The sequence below is a fragment of the Lepisosteus oculatus genome, chromosome 26 (assembly GCF_040954835.1).
Source record: "Lepisosteus oculatus isolate fLepOcu1 chromosome 26, fLepOcu1.hap2, whole genome shotgun sequence".
Taxonomy (NCBI): domain Eukaryota; kingdom Metazoa; phylum Chordata; class Actinopteri; order Semionotiformes; family Lepisosteidae; genus Lepisosteus; species Lepisosteus oculatus.
In genome coordinates, this window is record NC_090721.1 from 7974070 (window position 1) to 7995156 (window position 21087).

General features: G+C 47.7%; 2 protein-coding genes across 10 annotated transcripts in view; one reads left to right on the forward strand and one right to left on the reverse strand.

The window, feature by feature from the left end:
* Nucleotides 1–21087, forward strand: part of brip1 (BRCA1 interacting helicase 1) — a 173471-nt gene that overhangs the window by 72168 nt on the left and 80216 nt on the right. For 7 of the 8 annotated variants that reach the window (XR_011183724.1, XR_011183725.1, XR_011183726.1 and 4 more), the window contains exons 26-27: nucleotides 4339–4505; nucleotides 9576–9732. Coding sequence is in view for 1 of the 8 variants with exons in the window: in XM_069184354.1 (XP_069040455.1) it covers nucleotides 4339–4389 (51 nt within the window). In the remaining 7 variants the exon portion in view is untranslated. Of the gene's footprint in view, nucleotides 1–4338; nucleotides 4935–9575; nucleotides 9733–21087 lie in introns of those variants that run through there. The other variant, XM_069184354.1, reaches the window with a different exon arrangement.
* The window catches only part of tbx4 (T-box transcription factor 4), a 30333-nt gene continuing 16602 nt past the window's right edge, over nucleotides 7357–21087 (reverse strand). For both annotated transcript variants that reach the window (XM_015367383.2, XM_015367382.2), the window contains exons 4-9: nucleotides 19445–19564; nucleotides 16729–16876; nucleotides 13267–13419; nucleotides 11627–11715; nucleotides 10686–10921; nucleotides 7357–10349 (exon numbers count right to left, since the gene is read on the reverse strand). In XM_015367383.2, the coding sequence (XP_015222869.1) occupies nucleotides 9691–10349; nucleotides 10686–10921; nucleotides 11627–11715; nucleotides 13267–13419; nucleotides 16729–16876; nucleotides 19445–19564 (1405 nt within the window). In that variant the 3' untranslated portion in view covers nucleotides 7357–9690. The remainder of the gene's footprint in view (nucleotides 10350–10685; nucleotides 10922–11626; nucleotides 11716–13266; nucleotides 13420–16728; nucleotides 16877–19444; nucleotides 19565–21087) is intronic.

Sequence of the window (21087 nt, forward strand, 5' to 3'; positions counted from 1 at the left end):
CTTTATACAGACATGAACAGATTTCAGTTTCTGGAGAGAGTGTGCAAGGTGAGGATTGTAGGTGCTGACAAAATGGACCTGTTAGTTCCTCCATAATCTTACAAGACGACGTGGCGCTGGTATTATTTATTCAATCTTCTTTAGCTTTATTTTTATCTGTGGAGGGGATCTTCGACTTAGCATTATGAGCTTAGCGTGATTAAGTGCGCAAAATGACAAACAAGGTTGTCTCGTGCTCATCGTCTTCTTTCTTTAGTCAAATAATCACCTTTAGGAGGCTGAATCCCTTTTAGCTAGCCTGTCAGTCACCAATACCCAGATCCCCAATAAGCCGCATTTGTCAAATTAAACACTCGGTCTGTATGGGGGCATCAGCTGGAGGCGAGGTCTGAGAAGCTAGATGAAAGTTTCATTCGGGATTTAAAGAGGACGATTTTATTATCTGGAGATTTGCAGTCGCTTTTCGGAGTTAATCCCAAGATCTTGCCCCACGAATATGTTCACAAGCCCATTCTCTGCAAGTACTTACTTCAAGTTAGGTGGCGCTGCTACAGTCCCTTGAGCGCAAAGCCAGCTCTGTGCTTTCCTGATGAGCGTCGGGCTATGAGGCTGGAAGACTGCCGATCAGCAGACAAGAGGGCAGCACAGGGCTACAGGAAGGGGCTCCATCACCCCCACTGCCTGCCTACACTGTTCTGCCCTCATTAAACCGGAGCAGACACTCCCCCTTTATATCCTAATAGGAAAACCACTCCACAGGAATCTTTTAACGACTGCTTCTCATCAGCTAATCTGTTACAAAAAAAGAGCTGCAGATGAATCTAAGATTTTCGATAGATTATATTGAACTAAAAATGTATTAAAATCTGCCAGGTTTTCAGAAGAGCGCATGTGTCTTCATGAGTGTTGGGCCCTGTGTTAGTTATGACCACCCTCTGTGCGCTAGACGTGTGACCGGTGTCTGACAGCCCAGTCCGCGTCCTCCTATCTTAATCTGACATTTTTGAAACACAACAGTAGCAAAGTTCTTTCCCCCTTTTCTGTTCATTTCCTTAATTCAATTATAATGTAATTATTTGTGTTTCATCTAAAGGGCCACTTAAACTACCTCGTGATTGTCCTTTGTCAGTATTCATGTGAAGTCTGAACACTTCTGTGTGAGTCAAGTCAGAGCCGATCTCCAGCAGTAAAAATAAATCAAACTTCATTCCTCCAGCAGAGGGCATTAGCACTCCAGTTCCTCCTCGGTGTAAGTAACTGGTCATAGGAACAAGTTAAAGGGTTTATTCCCTGCAGAAAAGAGAAGAAAAGAAACACAACGTTTTGGCTGTGGAGCCTTGTTCAGGTGTGAGAGAGAGAAGAAAATCGGTCATGTATGTGTAGGCGTACAGGGGCATAGCTATACACTTGTATACATCTCACCTGCAGTGTCACACCTTAAGAAGGCTTCTTCTCTTCAGCAGGGAATAAACCTTTACTTGTTCCTTTGCAGCCTACGCCTGCTGTTGCAGCTCCCTGCTTGAGTCCCTGGCCATGTCAAGAAGAGAGCTTATGAAATCCACAGGTTATCAGAGCACACAGCTGCTGCTGCCTACGTATTGCTGTTCTCTCTTAAAACCTCGTCCCATTGGCATCACGGTCTAAGAGTGTGCTGCCCTCAAGTGTTGTGGTTGCCATTCTATGTAGGTGAGGATCAAATGATTAATACATAAAGAAACACCAGCAACCATTGCTTTGACTGCTACTGATAATCCATATTGATTGTAACAAACAATCTAGATCATTGTTAAGTCCTTCAGAGATATGTGGGTAAACCAATGGCGCTGGAGAAATTAATGTAGCAGAACCACTCTAGAGTTGCACACTTTTGTTATCGTAGGGCTGTGAAACTGAAACAGGGAGCAAGTGCAGATACCTGCTTGGCTGCTTGTGTGAGACTGGTCAAACAGCAATGAAATACTGACTATAGGAGATATCCTAACACTAACTGGGAGCAGGGATTTTTCTGCATGGTGTTCTTTTCTGTTGGTGTCTGCTATTGGGAAAACCCCGATTCCAGCTAAAGAACGACCCAGGTAGACTGGAAATCAGCGTCTGCCCCAGGTCTGCCAGATGCAAGGAGCATGCCGTGCAGTGTGTCAGATTAGCGCATTTACAATAGCAATAACTTTTTGGCAATAATGCAGATGCAGTGCTCCTGACATGTGACAGCTGTGGTGTGTGCTTGAGTTGAATAAAATAAAATGGGGCTTGTAAAGCTCTGTTCTGATTGCACCTAGAAAGCATTGCTTTTTACTGCATTGGCTACATCCCAGGTCTCAGCCATTCTGTTTCTTCCAAGGTATAATGGACCTGCGTGTGTTTACAAACAGTTCACAACCGAAAATCACCTCATTATAGCACAGCCCCTGTAACAAGCCTCTCTTGTTTTTCTTCTGAATCAGGCTGGCTTTAAAATAACTCCCTATTGCCATACCATCAATTTGAACTCTCTGTCATCACGGTGGGTTTTAAAATATCTGAAAATGTAATTTAGTAGGTCTGACTCTGGGGGTTCGTCATACCACAGCAGCTGGGTGAGTAGAAGCTGGGGGTCCAGCAGGAATGGTTTTCCTTTGTCTAGCTGTGGTGCTTGCGTTGCCGAGTAGCGCATGAAGAGGACTAGGTGGCAGAAACGAAGTGTGGATCAGAAGGGGAGACAGTGTGAGGAGGACAGTGGGGCTGGGCGGAGGTGTTTTCGGGGGTCAGCTGTCTGTCTAGCCCAAGCCATTACCTCGCAGGCACAGCATGCAGAGCCAGCCTGTAGGCCAGCGGATCTCAGCGCATGTGGATCAAATCAGAATTATCCACTAATTGACTCTTTACTAGGCTCCACAACGCCGTAATGGACTTGATATTAAATCCCCAAGTATTTAAAGCACGTTTTTTTTTTTTTTGTGAGTGCTTCTTGGAGAGGTGGGCTTTGCTGCTAAGATCGCTTTTTACAAGACTTGATGAATTAAGTGCATCGGTCAGAGAGCGCCCAGCCAAGGCTGCCCTGAGTCAGGGATTTAGGGGGCTGCCGCGGGAAAGAGTGTGAAGTGGGCAGCACTGAGCTGTGAGAGGCAGAGAGAGATCCGTAACAATGAATTCCAGATGGCACAGTCAGGCTCCAAAGAGATAGATACAGCGCCTGAAGTGTACCGCAGAGGGTTTAAACCTGGCTGGGCTTTAATGGAGATAGACTGCTTTTTATGTGGAAACTTGAATAGCATAAATTTTAAATGCCAGTTCTGTCCTTTTTGGGGGGGGTTTAAGCTTCAGCTAAAAAATGTCAATTAAATTACGATGAGAATGAACTTTTGTTCCTTTTTATGCAAAGCCCCCCCCCCCCTCCCTCCAAAAAGGAACGAAAATGCTTTTAACGTTCTGGTGTTGCAGAGATCTGCTGCTGCCAAGATTCAGCTGAGGTTTTTTTTATTTCAGAAAACTGCCAAAAACTTCTTTCAGCAAACCTCTTGCAGCATTCATTCCTGTTCGGCTTATTGATATGATGATTTAGAACTGTGAAGGGTGGTCTTCACAATGATCAGTGTGCAGTTTTTATTTCCCAATATTTATAAAAACTTTATGAGTGAATGTCCTAAACAGACTGACTATATCTCCCCCAGTGATGAACCTCTTCACTTCATGCTTGCACCAGTGACACTCTTGGGATAGTCTTGGTCTTCAGTGCTGGAGAATGGCCCACAGCATGGCAGATTAATTGGTTTGGTCATTTCCTGACAGTTTTTAGGGAAGCACAAGCCCAAGTGATTTTGGCAAAACATATCACCAATGTTTGTGCAAACATTAGCTGAATACAAATACAGTTGGAGGTCCGCTGAGCAGATGTTCCTTTGTCATTTCTATTTAACATTAAAACTACAAAACGTCCTAAAACTGTTTCGTGGCCCTTTTGTTTTTTGTACACCCACCGGTCAAAATTCTGGGAGCCCCCATTCAAGAGAACAGAATTCCCCACTGCCTGACCATGTGTGTTTGGCCTGAGGAGCCCAACACCTGGAACAGTCCTCCAGATCCCGTCATGTGGAGAGCCAGCGGAGCTGGTGGAACATCTCCTACTGACGTTCCCGGGCCTTGCCGATTCCATGCCCCATCCCGGTCGACCTGCTTCCAGCTCCTCGCAGGGCCCCGCACGTTAGGGGTTGGGAATTTTAAACGTCCTGGCTGGCAAGTGAAAGATGTGGGAATGTCATGCATCTCCTCCGAGCGGGATTTTCCTGACCAGTGTGTCTCTGCATCCTATCAACAGGATGGATTTTTTTTATTATTTTTTTTTTCTGTTTGTTCCTGCAGATTTGGTTGATCCCATCCTCCGTGCGGTTCTGCTCCCAGATTCCGATCTGAGAGGCGGCACAGGACATCCTGTACAGACAAACCCCTTCCCCGCCATGCGTCCCCCCTGCCTCTGAACAGACAGTGCCTCCTCAGCTCTCCGGAGTGGCACAGACATACTCCTGCTGGTTCGTAGGGAAAGGAGCTCTCTTTTTGTTTTATTTTGTGTGTAGCACAAGCCAAAACTGTCTAGATGGTGAACACAGTTGGCTGTTTTTGTATCTGAGCACTAGATTCTAGAGAACAGAGAAGGGCTGGTTGTGTTTTTAAAAGCGTATCAGCAGACAAGACTGACAAATAGAAAGTGTTGATGAAGGAAGCTACATGTTTTTAACCTCCTTTCATTGTTTTGTAAAGGTAAAGTCTAAGTATAGATCCATACATGCATGAACCACACTACAGATTTACTCTGTTCTAAAACTCCAGAAAATACTTAAACATCTGTTGGAAGCTCAATTGCACTCTGACTGTAATTAAACTATAATTACAGATATTCCATTCCATTAAACCTGGCGGTGATGGTAGGGCTTTAAATAAACGTTTCATCATCACTTTTATAGTTTTGCAGTTTTTCCTCATACAACTCAGACTAGCACAGGCTTTGCGTACATGTTGCCTAGAACTTTGCCAGTACTTGGAATAAATAGTCAATAGTTCTTTTCTTCTGTTTTGATTTGGTTTTGTTATGAATTCAGTTATTTTAATCAGTAACACAGGCCTTTGGCACATGTTGCTTTTATCTTCACAATGTTGCATGTCTGCGTTCAGCTGTGTCGAGGAAAATGGTCTGGGCAGCGAGCCTCTGTCAGGGAGAGCACGTGTGGAGCTTGGGATACAGTCATGCGCCGTGTGGTTTCCTCTGCCATCCAACAGCTTTTCAGATAAGCAGATAACTAGTCATTGGACTTTATTAAAGCAGCTTGAAAATATCAAGGGCTGACAGAACGAATGTAACAGAAACAGACAGGACTTCCAGCTTTGAAGGTTTGGAAGTGAGAGAAAATGACCTCTGCTTGTTTCGTGTCTGCCTTTTCTCTCTGTAATTTACGCTGGCACTGTTGTGAGAGCTCAGAAGAGGCAGTTTTACCGTCTCGAACCCCAGCCCTAACTGGACCGATGGATTAAATAAACGCTGGTGCCTGCCCGCTCACCTGCCTGTCAGACACGACGCCAGTGTACTGCCGACACCTTACTGCAAAGGCATGTGCGTTTAAAGCCGCGGTCGGCTGGGGTCTCTCTTTCTTTAGGTCTCTTCGCGAAAGGACCCTTTCAGAGAGAACGCTGGGTTAAACATGTCCATTTTCAGCGAAGAGCCTGCAGTTGTTCAGCACTGGCAGTGTGCCGCTGCCACTGGAAATTACAGGCTGTGTAACTCCCTTTCACAGCCCCAAGAGGAGGAGAAGGAGCTGATGAGATCCAGGGCAAACCCATCATAATAACTCACTAAGTTATGAGCCGGATGGCTGAGAAGAAACAGAAGAGAGGCTGGTATTTTAAAACTTTCAAACCATTGACCCAGAGGAACGTGTTCAGAGAGGTTTTGCTCGCCTGTAGACCTTTGCCGAAATCCTAAAAACTCCAGTCCTGCACGTGGCGCAGCGCCTCCATCTCTGGCCTGCCCCAGCGGCAGACCCGGGTCCCTCTTCCCCTTATGGTCAGCTCCTGCTGCGTTCCTCTTGCTCCTGACACCTGATGAGCCCGTAGGGGTCAGAGACGGAGAAGCAAAAGGCAAACAACAAGGAAGAAGAGTTAAGGAAGAAATAATCGCGGGACGTGGAGAATCACCACAATCCCTTGAGTGTTTCTTAAAGTTAAAAAAAAAGTAAAACCGCATATATGATGCAACTTGACTCTTTAAACAGCACCCAGTAATGCTGTCTGTCCTGAGTAGCACCCAAGGGGACAGGCTTGGCGATATGCGGACTCTGGAATCTCAGCTCAGGCCAGGCTTAGCCTGAGCGACTCTGCGGGCCCAGTCTCTGTTCTTCACATGGAACTTGTTAAAGTGAAAAGCTCTTCGAGCAGGTGGAGCTGAGGGTTAAAGGTTTCTGCCTGCGATAAGTAATGAAGGGACGGGTGAAGAAGAAATGCAGAGCAGGCAGCATTCTTGCAGCGCGGGGGCCGGAGCCCAGGCTGTTCCAGCAGGGAGATGCTGTGCAGGCTCCTCTCTGAGGCCGCTGCAGCCCTGCCTCCTCACACTCTGGCCCTCCCCAGAGAGCAGCGGCGGGAGCCGGTCGTTGTCAGGCAGCCCTGTTGTCAGGGCCCGGGACTCCGTGTCAGCCGAAGTGACAGCATCCCGTCTTGAAACATCTGCTTGAAACATCTGTCTGCAGCTGGATGATGAGGTCATTCTGTCGGGTCCTGTCAGTTAGTGTGACAGTATTCTGGATTAGCCCTCAAAGGGATTTAGCATAGTACTCACTGTCAAACCAGGCCTTGGTTTTTGTTAACGCTTGTTTCCGCATGTTATTTTTTCCATGATCCTTTTTTGGGTTATAGAGCCACTGTCCGTCCATCACCAGCAAACTCAAGGCAGGGCAGGACTAGAGACACCAAAAAACCTAGATCGGCATGTCTTTTTAAAAAGGGAGGAACACCTGGGAGCATCTGGAGAAGGCCCTCTCTCAGTGCCACCATGGGGGAACATGTAAACTCCAGCAGCAGCACAAACCAACACAACACAACCTCTTCCTAGTTATTTGATCAGGTGTGATTTCTAGTATGTATGCACCTCATGAGATGCACCCCAATCTGATATTGGTCATTCTGGTGTGAGTTGATGGACTGGAATTCCTACCTAAGGAAGCAAATATGAATTTCCATTGCACCTTCCTCTGTTTTTAGGTACGTTCCCACACCTGTGCGTCCTGAACGATGGGAAGGATATGTTTCCCAGCAGTGGGATGGACAGCATGTTCTGTGTTGTGAAATGAAAAGGAACAAGTGTGATGCTGCAAGTCAAAAATGGATTGCAAAACAGACAGCATAAAAATACGATTTATTCATCGGATGTGCAAAAAGGAATGTAACATTCAAAGACAAAGATCGTACACATGTTTATACAAAAAATAAGGGAAAGATGTTTTCTGACCACAAAGCTTTTTTTTATATAAATAAATCAAACCGTTTTGTGTTAAAGAAGTTAAAGAGCAGAACAGCCAGAAACTGTTGTCTGCTGGTCCTGTTCTGTAAATTGCAGCAGTCTGACATGTGGCTTCCTGCTGAGCTTGGGGGTGGTTTTAAAAAATAAAAGAGATTTTCAAACCCCTGTCCTGTGGGAGCTGAGTTCCGGATTAAAGCAGAGTTCTGTGTTCCGTTCTCAATTTTAATGGTACCATTTAAGCTCTCATCTGGTTGGAAGTGTCATTACTGATGTCACCCTGCACTAAAAATGTCTTTAACCTACAGCGATGGGAGCTGTCCAAACCCAGCTAATTAAACCTTATACCAGCAGCGAGATACCAGACTGGTGATGGCTTATCCACCCTGTGGACCATCAAACGAGCACAAAGGAGGAGGGAGAGGGGGCAAGAGATTGAGGCTGACATGTCCCGGGGTCCGCCTCAGTGCAGGGCACTCTACAACTTATCTCATGCTAGTAAAACGACAGATCTTTTCCTCCTCCATTACTTGGTTAAAAATGTGGGAAAGCTTATAAACAAAGGAAGGCCATTTTCCCCATCTAACTCGCTTAACAGCTAGTAGCTAACTGATCTTAGAATCTCACCCGAGTGCTTCTGGAGAGAAGACGTCAACAACATCGTCGATTAGCTTGTTTCAGATCTAAACAGCCCTTGATGCAAACAACTGACTCCTGTTTTCGGTCTTAAAATTGTGTTTTAAAAGTCATTTTAATGTATTTAAATAGCGATGCTATTGCTTTTATACTGTATTTGTGTCTGTTTTTGATTCGTGTAAAGCAGAAACCAGGTTAGTATCCCTGGTTTCCTGATTTACTGGACAGTATTAGAGTTGACTGCACCTGCAGAGGCAAATCCTCAACACTCATGACTGTACGCACTGTCACTAGTTACTTGATGTAGTAAATGCTTATCAGGGCTTTGGTATATTTTCCGACTATAGAGAAGAATAAAACAACAAGAAAGCATAGTGAATTCAAGGTATAGTAAGTAAATATAAATTGGAGGAAGAAAATCATGGAAGAAGTATAAAATTACCTTGCAGTTCATACTTGGAAAAATTTCTATGGGCGTCTTACTATTGATCTGACTCCCTTGCCCATGTTTCTCAAAGTGGTTTGTGGACCAGGCCAGTGCTTGTGTGCTGGGCAGCATGTGAAGAAGGGGGTTCTATCGAAGTGCACGTACAGAGAACTGCCCCAGTGCACAACCCGCAGCTCTGTTTCAGATTGCTGCAGTGTCTGACATTCCTGAGTACGCTCTGCACTGCTTGGCCGGAAGTACATCTGTAGGATCATGCCTCAAAGACCAGGAATGTTTTGGAGAAACCTAGAGAAGGCTCTCAGGCCACTGTGATGAGAGTAGTGGAAGTGTTCTTGAATGCCTCTTGTACTTGACAAAAAAAAGAAATTGCGCAAGAATCCAAACGACCACTTTTGCATGGGCTCTTGTTTTTTGAATGAATGATTTTGAATTAATGTGCATTATTTTCCTGACACGTTAACATCCTACAGCAGTACAACAGACCTGCAGCCATGACTGTCTTATTCCTTAATCTGCAATATGTTTCATCTCTGCTCTCCATCTGCAGAACCAGGAGCAGCTTGTAGTAAAGTTTCTGGAGTATTGCAACCTTGTTGTGAAAGGCGCTATATAAAAATAAATTGAATTGAATTTATTTTGCTAATTGTTAAGTTTCAATAAATGTGTTTTAAGAGCTCTATTAATGCTGCCAGGTTGCTTCCTGTGGTGCACCATGACTGTATAATAATACAATAGCAACTCCAATGTGCACAGCCACCCTGTCTCAAACTCCAGCTCTGCCTGGCACTGTGCAGCAGAGGTCAGGAGCAGAGACCAGCCACAAATACACCAGCAACAAAGGAAAAAAAACCTAGTCTTACAGCCGAGAGATCTGACAATGTTTCCTTTTTCTTCTCTTGTGAATCTCATCACAGTTTGTTTGTTCTCTTGGCTCCAGCACAGTCAGGTGAGCAGAAAACACAGGCGGGTCGTGACTCTGTCCTGCACTGTTTCGAAACTCTTTCCCTGCTGCAGAGCCGAGTGAATGGACTGGTCCTACGCAGGGAAGAGAGGCGCTGAAGGCAGAGAAGGAGAACGGAGCCCTGGAGCCTTCTGGACTGGCGGGCGGACTGAGAGGGGGCGGCCCCCACTAGCTGTCGGTCCAGTGAGCCCCAGCGCCGCTCAGCCCCAGGTGATACTGGTAGGAGGGGTCGCGGATCGGAGGAGGGGTGAATGCTGGGAAGTCCCTGGCTGGCAGCGGGGGTGAGCCGGGCTTTCTCTGATACAGGGAGGCGGGGGGCCTGTCCCGCGAGCTCGGGGCGGGGGGCGAGGAGGAGGAAGAGGAGGACGAGTGTGGGCCCCTGTGCGCGGGAGGGCTGCTGTAGGCGCCCAGGTCGGGCGACGCGGGGGGCGGGAGCTGCGTTGCCATGGGAACGGGGTGGCGGGGCATCATGGCGGTGGCGGTGCTGGCGAAGTGGGCAGTGAAGGGCTGGTAGGACACCGCCTCCACGGTCTGCACGCTGTACCCCGGGTAGGGGGGCATAGACGCCCACATGTTGCAGTTCAGGGACGGGGGCGGTGGGGGCAGGTCTTCGGTCCCGCCGCCGCCCCCCGCCGCCGCCGCCTCGCCCTCGGCACCGCCGTACATGCAGGCGTCCCGGGAGCCCAGCGCCTCGCCGCAGTACGAGTGGGACAGCAGGGGCGGCTCGTAGGAGGGGGCGGGGCGGAAGTAGTGCTCCTCCGGGACGGGGGGCGGCGCTGGGTCCAGATAGGGGCGCTTGCACCCCAGCTCCAGGGGCCGGGCGCTGTCTGAAAGAACGCAGAAGGGGCACAAGTCAGCACTCCTCCCAGACTGTAGGAACTGCGTGTGTGGGCTCAGCCAGAGATCTATTAATGCTGCCAGGTTCTTGCCAGATAAAAAAGAATTACATGAGCATAAACTTTTCTTATGGCAGAGTCTGCTTTTCAAAGTGACATCGCAGAGGACACGATTCTGTTTTCTCTCCCGTGGAAATCGGTCTCCGCCCCGCTGGTGCAGAGCCTGCGTTTCCTGCCAGCAGCTGATCAGCGGCAGTGAGGCCTGGCGCTGCACCAGCTGGGCGGGCAGGAGGGCAGAGGACAGAGCGGCGGTGGGGTGGGGGGTACCTCTGTGTTTGAAGCAGTGGTAGAGCACGCCGGGCTCACGGGTGGAAGGCAGGGGAGTGACCAGGGGGTCCGGAGGGTCGCTGCCCGGCAGGGGTGTGCCGCTCTCGTACTGGTAGTGAGGGATGGCCTGCGGGTGTCCTGGCAGGACCCCTGCCCCCAGTTTGCCTGCGAAATGCCCGTGTGAAGAAACCAGCCTCTGCCTCACGATGCTCTTTGATATAACAGGGTAGTCCTTACTGTAGGGGGGGGGAAGAGAGAGAGAACGTGTGTAGTCGGAGCTGGGGAAAGCCGACCTCGTTACTCCGTCTCTAATGAGGCTGAGCTCAGTTCCCTGCTGTTAAAGCACAAGGCCCCCTCCGGGCCCTGCAGTCGTGAACGCGTGCTGTGAAGGACGGACTAACGTGTCAGAACTGGCATGACCTGTGTCAGACAGCTCACTGCAGGTGCTCTTACTGATACTGCAGAGCAAGGTCACCTTTCTGTCTGTGACGTTCTGAAACCTTGAGCCTGATGTGACTCCAGATGTGGTTCTGCTACCTGCAGCCTACAGATGTCAAAGACCACTGGCACTCCCAGGGTTCATTTGCTTTGTTTCCCTGGCAGACACACCACTTTATAACAGCCTTTTACGCTAAGAAGTTTAAATCGATTCTGCCTCGTTAACATTGGGGGCAGACAGAAAAAAAAACATTCCAAGTTAAGATGACAGCACAAAGCTTCATGTCACACACCTAAATAGTATTACAGAGCTCTGATTGGTCCCCACTCCCTGTCGTCAATAGCTACAAATCAATGGGTTTTATTGGTCTCCATAAATGATGAATGGATGACAATCTATGGATAAGTGTGGAATTGGTCCAATTAAGTCTTCGTTAACCCATTACTCCTCCCTTACATCCCGAGACTGTTGATTACTTGGTAGCTTCCAGTGGAGTACAGACCTCTGTAAGCGGGACACTCGCATGTCACCCTCTTCGCTGCCCCGGAATCCCTTGGCAAAGGGGTTATTCTCGATTTTGAGCTGCGTGATCTGCATGAGAAGCAAAAGCATGTGAGACACTGATTGATATGTCTTTGACTACTGTTTAAATGTCAATGAGTGTCAATGTTTCGGCTTTGCAGTGAAAGTGTTGCAGTTGTGGTTGGCAAACCTGATGCCATGAGACCCTCTCTTTTTCTGTCTAGAATTCCCATTTCATCTGTAATTCACATTCACATAAGGATTACATACCATAGGACAACATACAGCAAGACGCTTGCTGTAGAGTGACCATATGGCTGAGGAAGAGACTATCCTGGTGACGCTAACCAGTTATTTAAATACTTGCACAGACAGAATAACAGAAATACTCTTATACAAAGATCTAAAGCACTACACCAGTAACTTCTTCTTATTTTAAAGGTTGTTTGCCCAGGAGGTTGAAACTAATAGTAATGGTCTAGCACTGACGGAGAGTTCTGAGAACAGAAGGCAGTACCCACTCCTGGCTCCTGTTGCCCCTGCTGTGCTGTGTTATCAGGAGCTGCACTAAGCCCCCAATATGTTTGCTGAGGTCTGTGTATAAGGCTGGGTTTGGCTCTTGAATTGTGTAATCATTGTCACACTGTTACATTCATTAATCATTACGAGTCATACTCTCAAAGGCTTGATGACAGTGCAGTGACTTACAGTTGATTAAAAGAGGGGAAAAGAAAAAAACGGAATTAAAATGTGTGTTTTGTACACCACTAGATTTATCTAAATTCAAAACACTCCTGTATGTCAAGGCAATCGGTTCAGCATGCTTCACTTAAAAGCTCTGTGAGGAGCCCATGTTAAAGTTATTAAAATGTGTTTTGCTGTGATTGTCATTAGGCAGGAGGGGATGTTAATGACAGGACATGGTTTAGTCACTTCACAGTGACCTGACATGAACTGCAAAGCTGAGACACATGCAGATTGTGTTTCAAGCAGAGAACCCCGACGCGGTTTAATGTGCATTTCAACTGAACAGAGGACACTCTTGTTTGTGAGTTTTAGGTGTGTTGCCTGATAGCCCAGATTAAAAACTCAGTAAAATGCACTGAACTGACTAAACTGGCATCGGGCATATTGGGCATACACCATCAGCAAGATGACACTGTGTGTGAGAGGGATCTTAGAGAAGCACAGCACAGGTTGATTGGGAGGGCTGTCTTACCTGCAGGGGGTGATTCTGTAATGCAGCAGGAAATTGACCAGGAGGTGTCTGCGGCTATTACTGTCTCCTCCCAGCTCAGTGCGCTGTGTCAGATCTTGGGGGAATTGACACCCCCAAATTGACATTAGCACACCTCCACTTTCCCCTTTCCTGTAGAGGTTTTGAGACTCACGCCTGCTTCTTCTCGTGTGTATTGCAACGCGTACACACAACACCTTGTGCAAACAGGGCTTTCTGCTCTACGCACACAGCTTCACGTCAGCGCCTTCGCCTGTGGCCAAGGAGTTGTGTGGCCAGTGACACAACGCCTCATCGCCGGGATGGCTTCGGGAGATTTAACCACGAGAGTGTCGAGCGGGGAGCTGGGCTGGGGGCTGGGGGCACAGGGCGGCCCCGCCTACCTTGTGGTTCTGATAGGACGTGACCGATATGAAGGCGGTCTCGTGGAAGACGTGCGTGCAGAAGGCCGTGTTCTTGGAGCCGAATGCGTTGTTCTCATCTGCTTTCACGATGTGCAGCCGCGGCTGGTACTTGTGCATGGAGTTGAGAATGATCTGTGAAGAGCCCGGGGCTTATTAATGTCTGGCCGAAGGGAGTCAAAACCAAGCGTTTAATATTGACGCTGGTGGAGCGAGCAAGCATTAAGCAACATTGAGAGATTCTAGCATTATTATCCAGCAGATTCAATGATGCCACTCAGAATTGAATGCCATGCATTTCTACTTCTGTGTGTAAAAAAGCTTTTTCTAGTTATGCCGACAATCTTGCCTGCTTGTGACCTTTTCTCTGTTGTATTGCACAGCCTGTAGGTAGCTGTGCGATCTGAGGAGACAGATTGGTTATTCTCTGTTCTCTGCTTCCCTGCCTTGGCCTGTGCTCGCTGGAGTGCTGGAGCAGGGTCATCCTGTCAGCTGCGATGAGCATCAAGTGTTTCCCCACTCGTCTTAATAACCCACTCGTCCCCAGCGCACAGGCAGTGGGGCTCCTCACACTGCTGTCGCTGATGGCTTACAGAAGGACAGGAGCTTTTATAGCGTTTAAGGGGAAAGAAAGATCGTTTGCATGCTTTTTTTTTAAAAAAAGGGGGATGAATAAATGAGAAAAGGATGTATGAAAAATACAGGATGAATAAATGTATCTGCGGGACTCTCTCTGACTTAAGTATCTTCTCCTGATGTCATTTAATGAATTTGTTAGTCTGAAAGCTTTTTTATTTTTCATTGTATGGATCACACATGTGTCTGTGAGGTCATGAGGCGGCTTTGCTTTGTCGGAATACTAATGAACATCTTCAGGAATTTGTTGCCATGCATTTACAAGAGCATGCACACTTGGACACGGATCTCGCAATCAGCTGCCTAATTGCGGTGTGCATTCCACCACACAGCAGCCAGGGCTCCCAGCAGAATGGAGACAGTCTGGGCTTCTCCAGTGGTCTCCGCTCGGAGCTGTCCACTCTCATCACCGCTGAGGTGGAAAGAAAGAAGGGAGGGTTTGTGTTCAAATAAAAGGAGAAGGTGGAGGCAGGGGAGGCAGCATCTGTCTGCTGGGGCAGCAGCAGGTATGGGCACTGGATGGCGGTGCTATCAGAGACACTGTGGATCAGCCCCACAGTAGCCGTGGGATCTGTACACAGAGATAATGTTTTTACTGCTGATGCTGAGCAGATACCCTGAGGACTGGGAGGGGGGTATTTGAAGACTGGAATGTTAGGTATTTAATGACCTGCTCCTCAACAGCTCACACTGACCACTGTCCCTGAGTGATCTTCCCCTGCTCTCCGGTGAAATTTTCCCAAGACTTCCATCTTTAAAAAAAAAACATTTGCTTAGAAAGCTTTCTTTAATGATCAATTTTCTAAACACTGGTTCCAGCCCTCGCTTCCGTGCTCTCCAGATATTTATAGAGTGATACAAGTACAGTAGGTTGCTGCGTCAGCATGCATTGGCTGCAAAAGAACAAGGTTTATTCCATGCTGAAAAGAGAAGAAAAGAAACACAACGTTTCGGCTGTGGAGGATAAAAAAAAATAGAGTTTGTGTATCTCCAAAGAGCTGTCTGAGGGTACAGTGGTGGCACAACGGGACAGTAATCCTACCCTGCTGTGGGAGAGGTTTACAGGAGTGCAGCAGGTGAGCGGAGCCGTGAGAGAGGCCAGAATCACTGCAACACGTCACGTTTTGCCAACTGCCACCTTTCGCAGGCAGTGACAAATCGGCCCTTGACGTGGGTCCTGCTATTGCTTCCCACATCGGAGGCATGGAAACACTTTCGTCCGAGGTGCCCTGTGTTCGAAATGCACCATTTCGCTTGGTGGTGCCCTGAAAAGTGGGGCCCCTGAGCCTGCCTGAACAGGGGGACGTACGCTTTTCTAATGATGTTAGTGACGTCGGTTGATGTGAATGTGTTTGCTGCCAGCCACAAGACCCTAATGTGGGCGTCAGTGAGACTTAACTACCTCCCTCTGTCCTAATTATTCCCCTTATACCTTCAGAACCACAGGACTAATCCTGACAGTCAGATTAGGCGCTGGTCTTGGAGGCTATGGACCTAATGAGCTCTTTTGCTCTTTTTCTGACTCAATGTTTTTGGACAGGAGCTCCCAGGAGGCCCCAGTCGTTACGCTCTCACCAACTCGACAGAAGATCAGTTAACCTGGACTCCTGTCTCTTTTCTACTTTACCGCTTTTAATGGAGAAACCACTGTATAAATGAAAGAGATTTTCCAGGTCTTTTCTCTTCTGCCCTGCTTTTGAAATGTCAGCAGATATGCTGATTATTTTTAAAGACGATTGAGTTTGGGAAGATGAATTGTAGACAGAAATTAAATTAAAGGCCTGAATCTTTTTATTATTATTTCTCAAAGCAAGAGAAAGAAAACACGTTGGACTCTGCTGTGTGGTGCATGATATTAAACCTGCTGTTTCTCACTCAGTGGACTGTGGAGCTGAAAGCAGTAGGTGTGCTAAACCCTGAATGCCCAAGAAGGGAAAATCAATTCACGTCCACTGCTTGTCATATCCATGTGCTGTACAGGCCTTGACAGAAGATTAGTAACACATACAATAACGTGCATCTTAACCGAACATGTCCGAGGCAGTGGTGCAGTGGGAACCTGAGCTGGGGGCTGTGTGTGTTCCGGCTGTTCTGTACTCTGAACTGTGTGGGTCTGGCCCCAGGCTGCGTCTGGCTGCCCAGGGAGGTAGGGCATCGCACTGCTAATTCCAGCTCCCAGCGAGCCTCTCTGTCCTGTTCAGCAGGGACCATTGTGTTTCACTTGTTGCCAGCTGCCACACCTCTTGTCTTCACAAGGGCTGTGTGAGCACAGGCTGTTGCTCTCGGCTGCCTGACAGCAAGCGTGTGTAAGAGTCCTCTAACATGGGGCAGCCTGCCTTGTTCCCCCTCCAGCCACAGTGTACTTGGCACTGCTGGTCAACCTGACCTGTGCTCCTTTTGCAGTTGCTTGATGATTGAAGCAGTTTTCTTCAGAGGTCTGGATAGTTTTTGCTCCCTCCCTCAGTGGCCATATGAATCTGCCCTGAGGCTGAAACAGAGCCGAACAACAGGCCCATCTTTCCCAGTGTCTGGGGATTTTGTACTGTGCAAACATGCAGCTTGGCTGTTGCATCACGTAACGTGGCCTTGAAATCCTGTTTAGACAGTGCTGACTTGAACATCTAAACCTTTTCAAATAGATGTTGAGGGAGTGATGGATTTTCAAAGAGTCCTGCCTTTTGGAAGGATGCCTGATTTCATTATGTGAACGTGCATGTGAGTGATGTTCTTAAGGCTGTCTCGGGGGTAGTGATGTAGGCCTGTGCTGACAGCGCGTGTCCACCCGGCACTCTGACTGTGGACACTTACATGGCCAAAAGGGTCCAGGTGGTTGTTGGTGAGCTTCAGCTTCTGGAAGGAGACCAGCTGGCGCATCCAGTGGGCTCCCGTGGCGGGCGAGTCAGGGTGGACATACAGCCTCCCGGGCATCGCAGGCTCAGCCTTCCCTGCCACCATCCTGCAGAGACCGGAGACCCTCACTCACTCAAACGTGTCAGTGTAAGACCCCAGCACTAATAACGTGTGTGAGGACTGGATTAATTGTGACACCATGGCAGTAACACAGACATACTGGGGACTGGATTAGATGTGACACCACAGCAGTAACACCAGGTGCACTGGGGACTGGATTAACTGTGACACCCCAGCAGTAGCACCTGGTATACTGGATTAACTGTGACACCTGGAGTACTGGAGAGTGGGTTAACAGTAATTCTACTGTAGCAATAGTCTGCTCCTGGCAAATGAGAGAAATGAGTTTCTCATACAACTTCAACAATAAGGAAATGTATAGGAAGATTATTTTCATAGTGACAATATGTCAGTAGTAATACCCAAGTGTGGCACAGCTTCTCTCACTCCAACATGATTTAATTATACAGTATGTTACCAGGGTGTCACTGAAACACTGCAGAACTGCACTGGTAGGCTTATAAATTCCAGGCCATCCCACAGATCTGGAAATGTTGCTATAAAATGCTGGTTATTGCACAGACTATGCATTTCATTGGGATTTTCTTGGCATTACAGTGTTTTGTTTTTGCCATGTCCTTCCTGGCTCTCCCTTCGCTCTAGTGCTGAGCTGGAGTGACAGGCGTATTGGCTTCAAGGTCACAGAGAGGTCACTGGGGATCACTGATCCTGCCTCTGTAGCTAGGCTGTTTGTCAGACTGGTGACCAACACGAAGAACTTTAACAGTAAATTTCAATTACATCCAGCACCACGATATGATAATGCCACAGGAGATCTTTAGGTTAGACTGCTGTGAAAAGCTGTAACATGTTTAATCAAAAATCAGAAAGACTAACGCATTACAGCCCCTGAGCTGGAAGTGTACTCCAGAGAACAAGATTGCCATGACTCACGATTTACAAGCTTATTGTTTCGCCCAAAATCTGTATTAAGAACAGTTGGTTTCAATTTTAATTTATTTACGCAAAAGAATTTGTTTTCATCTTAAGGCTTCACGCACAGTGTCGACCTCTGGATCGTAACAACTGTTCTCGATTATCAACACAATCTCAAGTCTTTTCCAGGCATTGGTCTTTGTTGTCGTGAGGAGGAGGACGAGGGAGAGAGAAGAGGTTTTATTAGAAAATATGCCAGAAGCCACTTGCTTCCTTCACTTATAATCCACCCTGATGAAGTTAAATCCCTCCTTTTAAGGACGAGAGGACAGCTAGCTTCCAGTGCTCTGGATGCGTGGTTGTCAGCAAGAAAGTGAGCAACGCATGATTTCCTCGATCACAACAGAAAAATGTAAGTTAACAAAATCACGCTGGGGAAAAGGGAATAAAATTCAATTTTTTTTACAGGGCCGGATTTTGGTGTCCGTAGGCCCTAGACACTTTCACTCCGAAATGTGCAAGAAGAGGGGTGAACGCAATTGAATGACATCGATCGACATGATGCACTTTAAACTATTCTAACGCTGAACCACATGAGTGATGGAGCAAGTCGAGAGACCATCACTTCGATAACTCTAGTCTCTAGAACAGCCACTAGATAGCGTATGCTCATTGATTTAGAGCACCTCGAGTCGATCGCAAGCATGTTGTTTCAGCTCGTTTTTCATTAGTCACTTGTGTTTCCTCCTTCGTAGGGCCTTAAAATTTCATAGGCCCTGTGTTCTGTGCCTACAGTGCCTAATGGGAAATCCCGCACTGTTTTTTTAGCATATTCAGTATGTCAGGCTAGCAGTCTTCAAGGATGGGACAATCAGGATGAAATCACAGATTTGATTTGTGTATCTTGACAGCCTGCCAATCCAGGGCATGTTCAAGGAGAAGTGGCTCAAAGCCCTAAACAGTTTGCAAAAGTGTTACTTTTACAGGCTACCTGATCATTTTCCCCTGTGGGTTTGGGCCCCTATCAACCTGTATTAAAACTCGTTTGCACCTGAGTACAGCGCAGGGAGTCTTTCTGGCCTTCTGACATCCCAGAACTAGAATCCCTATAGGACGCAGCATGCAAAACACCCCCTGCCCTGCTGGGGAGACGTTTACTGCGGTAAACTTTGTCCTTGCTCAGAGCAGAGTGTAGCAAAGGAAAGCAAGAGCATGACAGGTGTGTTCAGTTGTTCAGAAAGCTTGGTAGAACGCAGGAAAGCAAAGTGCGGTAAAAAGCATGGTAAAAAAAGTATTTACTGTGATCGCGTTTTCTAAAGAAGAAGGGAAAGCAGCTGGGGCACCGCTTCACAAATTTTTTTATAAGGTGGTGTATAGAATGCTAAGGGAGAATCCCTTCCCAGAGGATGACAGAGCACTTTGTGAATAAATCCGATTCCTGCTGTGCACCCAAGAGACGGGCTGGCGCTCAAGGCGTGACCAGGGAGCTGCTGGGGGTACGGATGAAGGGGTCGTGCTGGTCAGTTGCGTCTCTATCCCCCTCTGTCGCGTTCTGTGTTACCCCCTAAAAACTTGGTGAGGGGTTGGAGCCTCTGGCTTTAGACCTGAAGACGCTCCCCTGCCCTGACACACACACGTGTGGCATCGGTGAACAGCTGGGTGCTGGGGGCGGACTTACCATTTGTTGTCGCAGAACTTGTAGCGGTGGTCGTCGGCCGGGACGATGTCGATGAGCAGGATGTACTTGGTCTTCGGGTTCATCCCTGTTACCTTCACCTTGTAGCTCGGAAACATCCTCCTGTGAAGAGGGCGAGCCGGTGTGAGCAGGGATCCGTGGCAGAGATGTCACCTGCACTGGGCTGGGCTGAAATGGACCATCTCAGGCGGCCCATCGTGCTTAACCCTGCGATGGTAAAATGACTGGAGCCACAGGATGAATTAGTCTGGTCTGGCTGGAGGGACTCTCCACGTCTAGGTCTATCTGTAGTGTTTCCTTGTCTGGTCTTTTCTCCTGAGCCAGCCAGTTGGGCTGGCTGACCAGCTGCTGGTCTGTGTCATTTCTACATGCAGTGCTCTCACTGCACCTGACCAGGGCCTGTAGAGAGTGCAGACCTTGATCATCCTGTTTAAAGAATCACCTGCTTGGAGATAAGAGGGGAAAAAACATGTCATATATTATTTTTTGTGTTTGACTTCTCAGCAGATATTGGCCAGTTTTCTGTTCCTTCTTTTTTGGGAAGCAGCCAAAAAAAGAGCCCAGCCCTGCGTAATGCTCACATTTGCCAGCTTGATTCCTTGTTTTCTTTGTGCAGTGACTTGGTAAAAAGGGAAAGCCGAGGAACTTCAGAGAGAAAATGGGAGAAAGAGATAATAAATGCCCTCTCTGTGTGTTTCTGAGTGCAGGAAGCTTATGGATTTTCTCTGTTCTTAATTGACCCGATGAAAGCAGATTGAAACAAGGTGTCTTTACAGAGACTTAAACTGATGGCAAGTGCAGATAAGACCGTCTTTAAGGATTTTCACAGGGCTTTATCAGATCTGAACTGTGCTATCGTCACAGGAGGTGTTCGTTCTTGAGGAGATGCAGTGGAGATTACTGGGACTCAATCCATTTAACCTGGTTTTTCCATTGAGATTATGATGTAACACCTTGAAAGCATGCTAGATGTCTGAGCTGATCAAGGGCAGAAAAGAGCCATGTTCCAGCACGACAGGTTCTAAGGAGCTCAAGAGGTTCCCAGCAGGGAAAGTGTTCTCGCTAAGGCCTGAGGAATCACTGTTGCACCTCAGACCCTTTGATGTCTGGGGCAGATTTTGTCGTACCTACTTTTTCCTTGCTAAGAATTACCAAAGTATTTCGGAATGAAGAAAAAGACAGTGATGGATTCCTTCCCTCTGCTGGGTGTGGGGGCTTTGCGCTCTGCAGACCGTGGGCTGGCCACTGAGCGTTCGTACACGAGAAAGTGCAGAATAACGGACGGCACATGCTAATACAGCAGACGAGGCCGTAAAACACATCAATGGCGCTACCTTCCGTGACCTCTTCTTGGGTTCTCTAAAATCAGTCTTTTTCATCCTATCTGCGTTGAGGCAGTTGTGGAAGGAACCAGCACCCTTATAAACCTTAAGTGCTTTTTAATGGCAGTTAGGGCTGCGCTTCAGCTGACACATCACTGCCCACGAGGTGTGCAGCTATAGAGCTTCAGAGATACACGACGCGCGATATCAGCAGCGTAAGAGCAGCAGTCATTACAAACTCATCAGTGGCCTCACGCTCACAGGAGAGGATCTTAATGAGCTTAGGGTTACTGTGCAACCCCA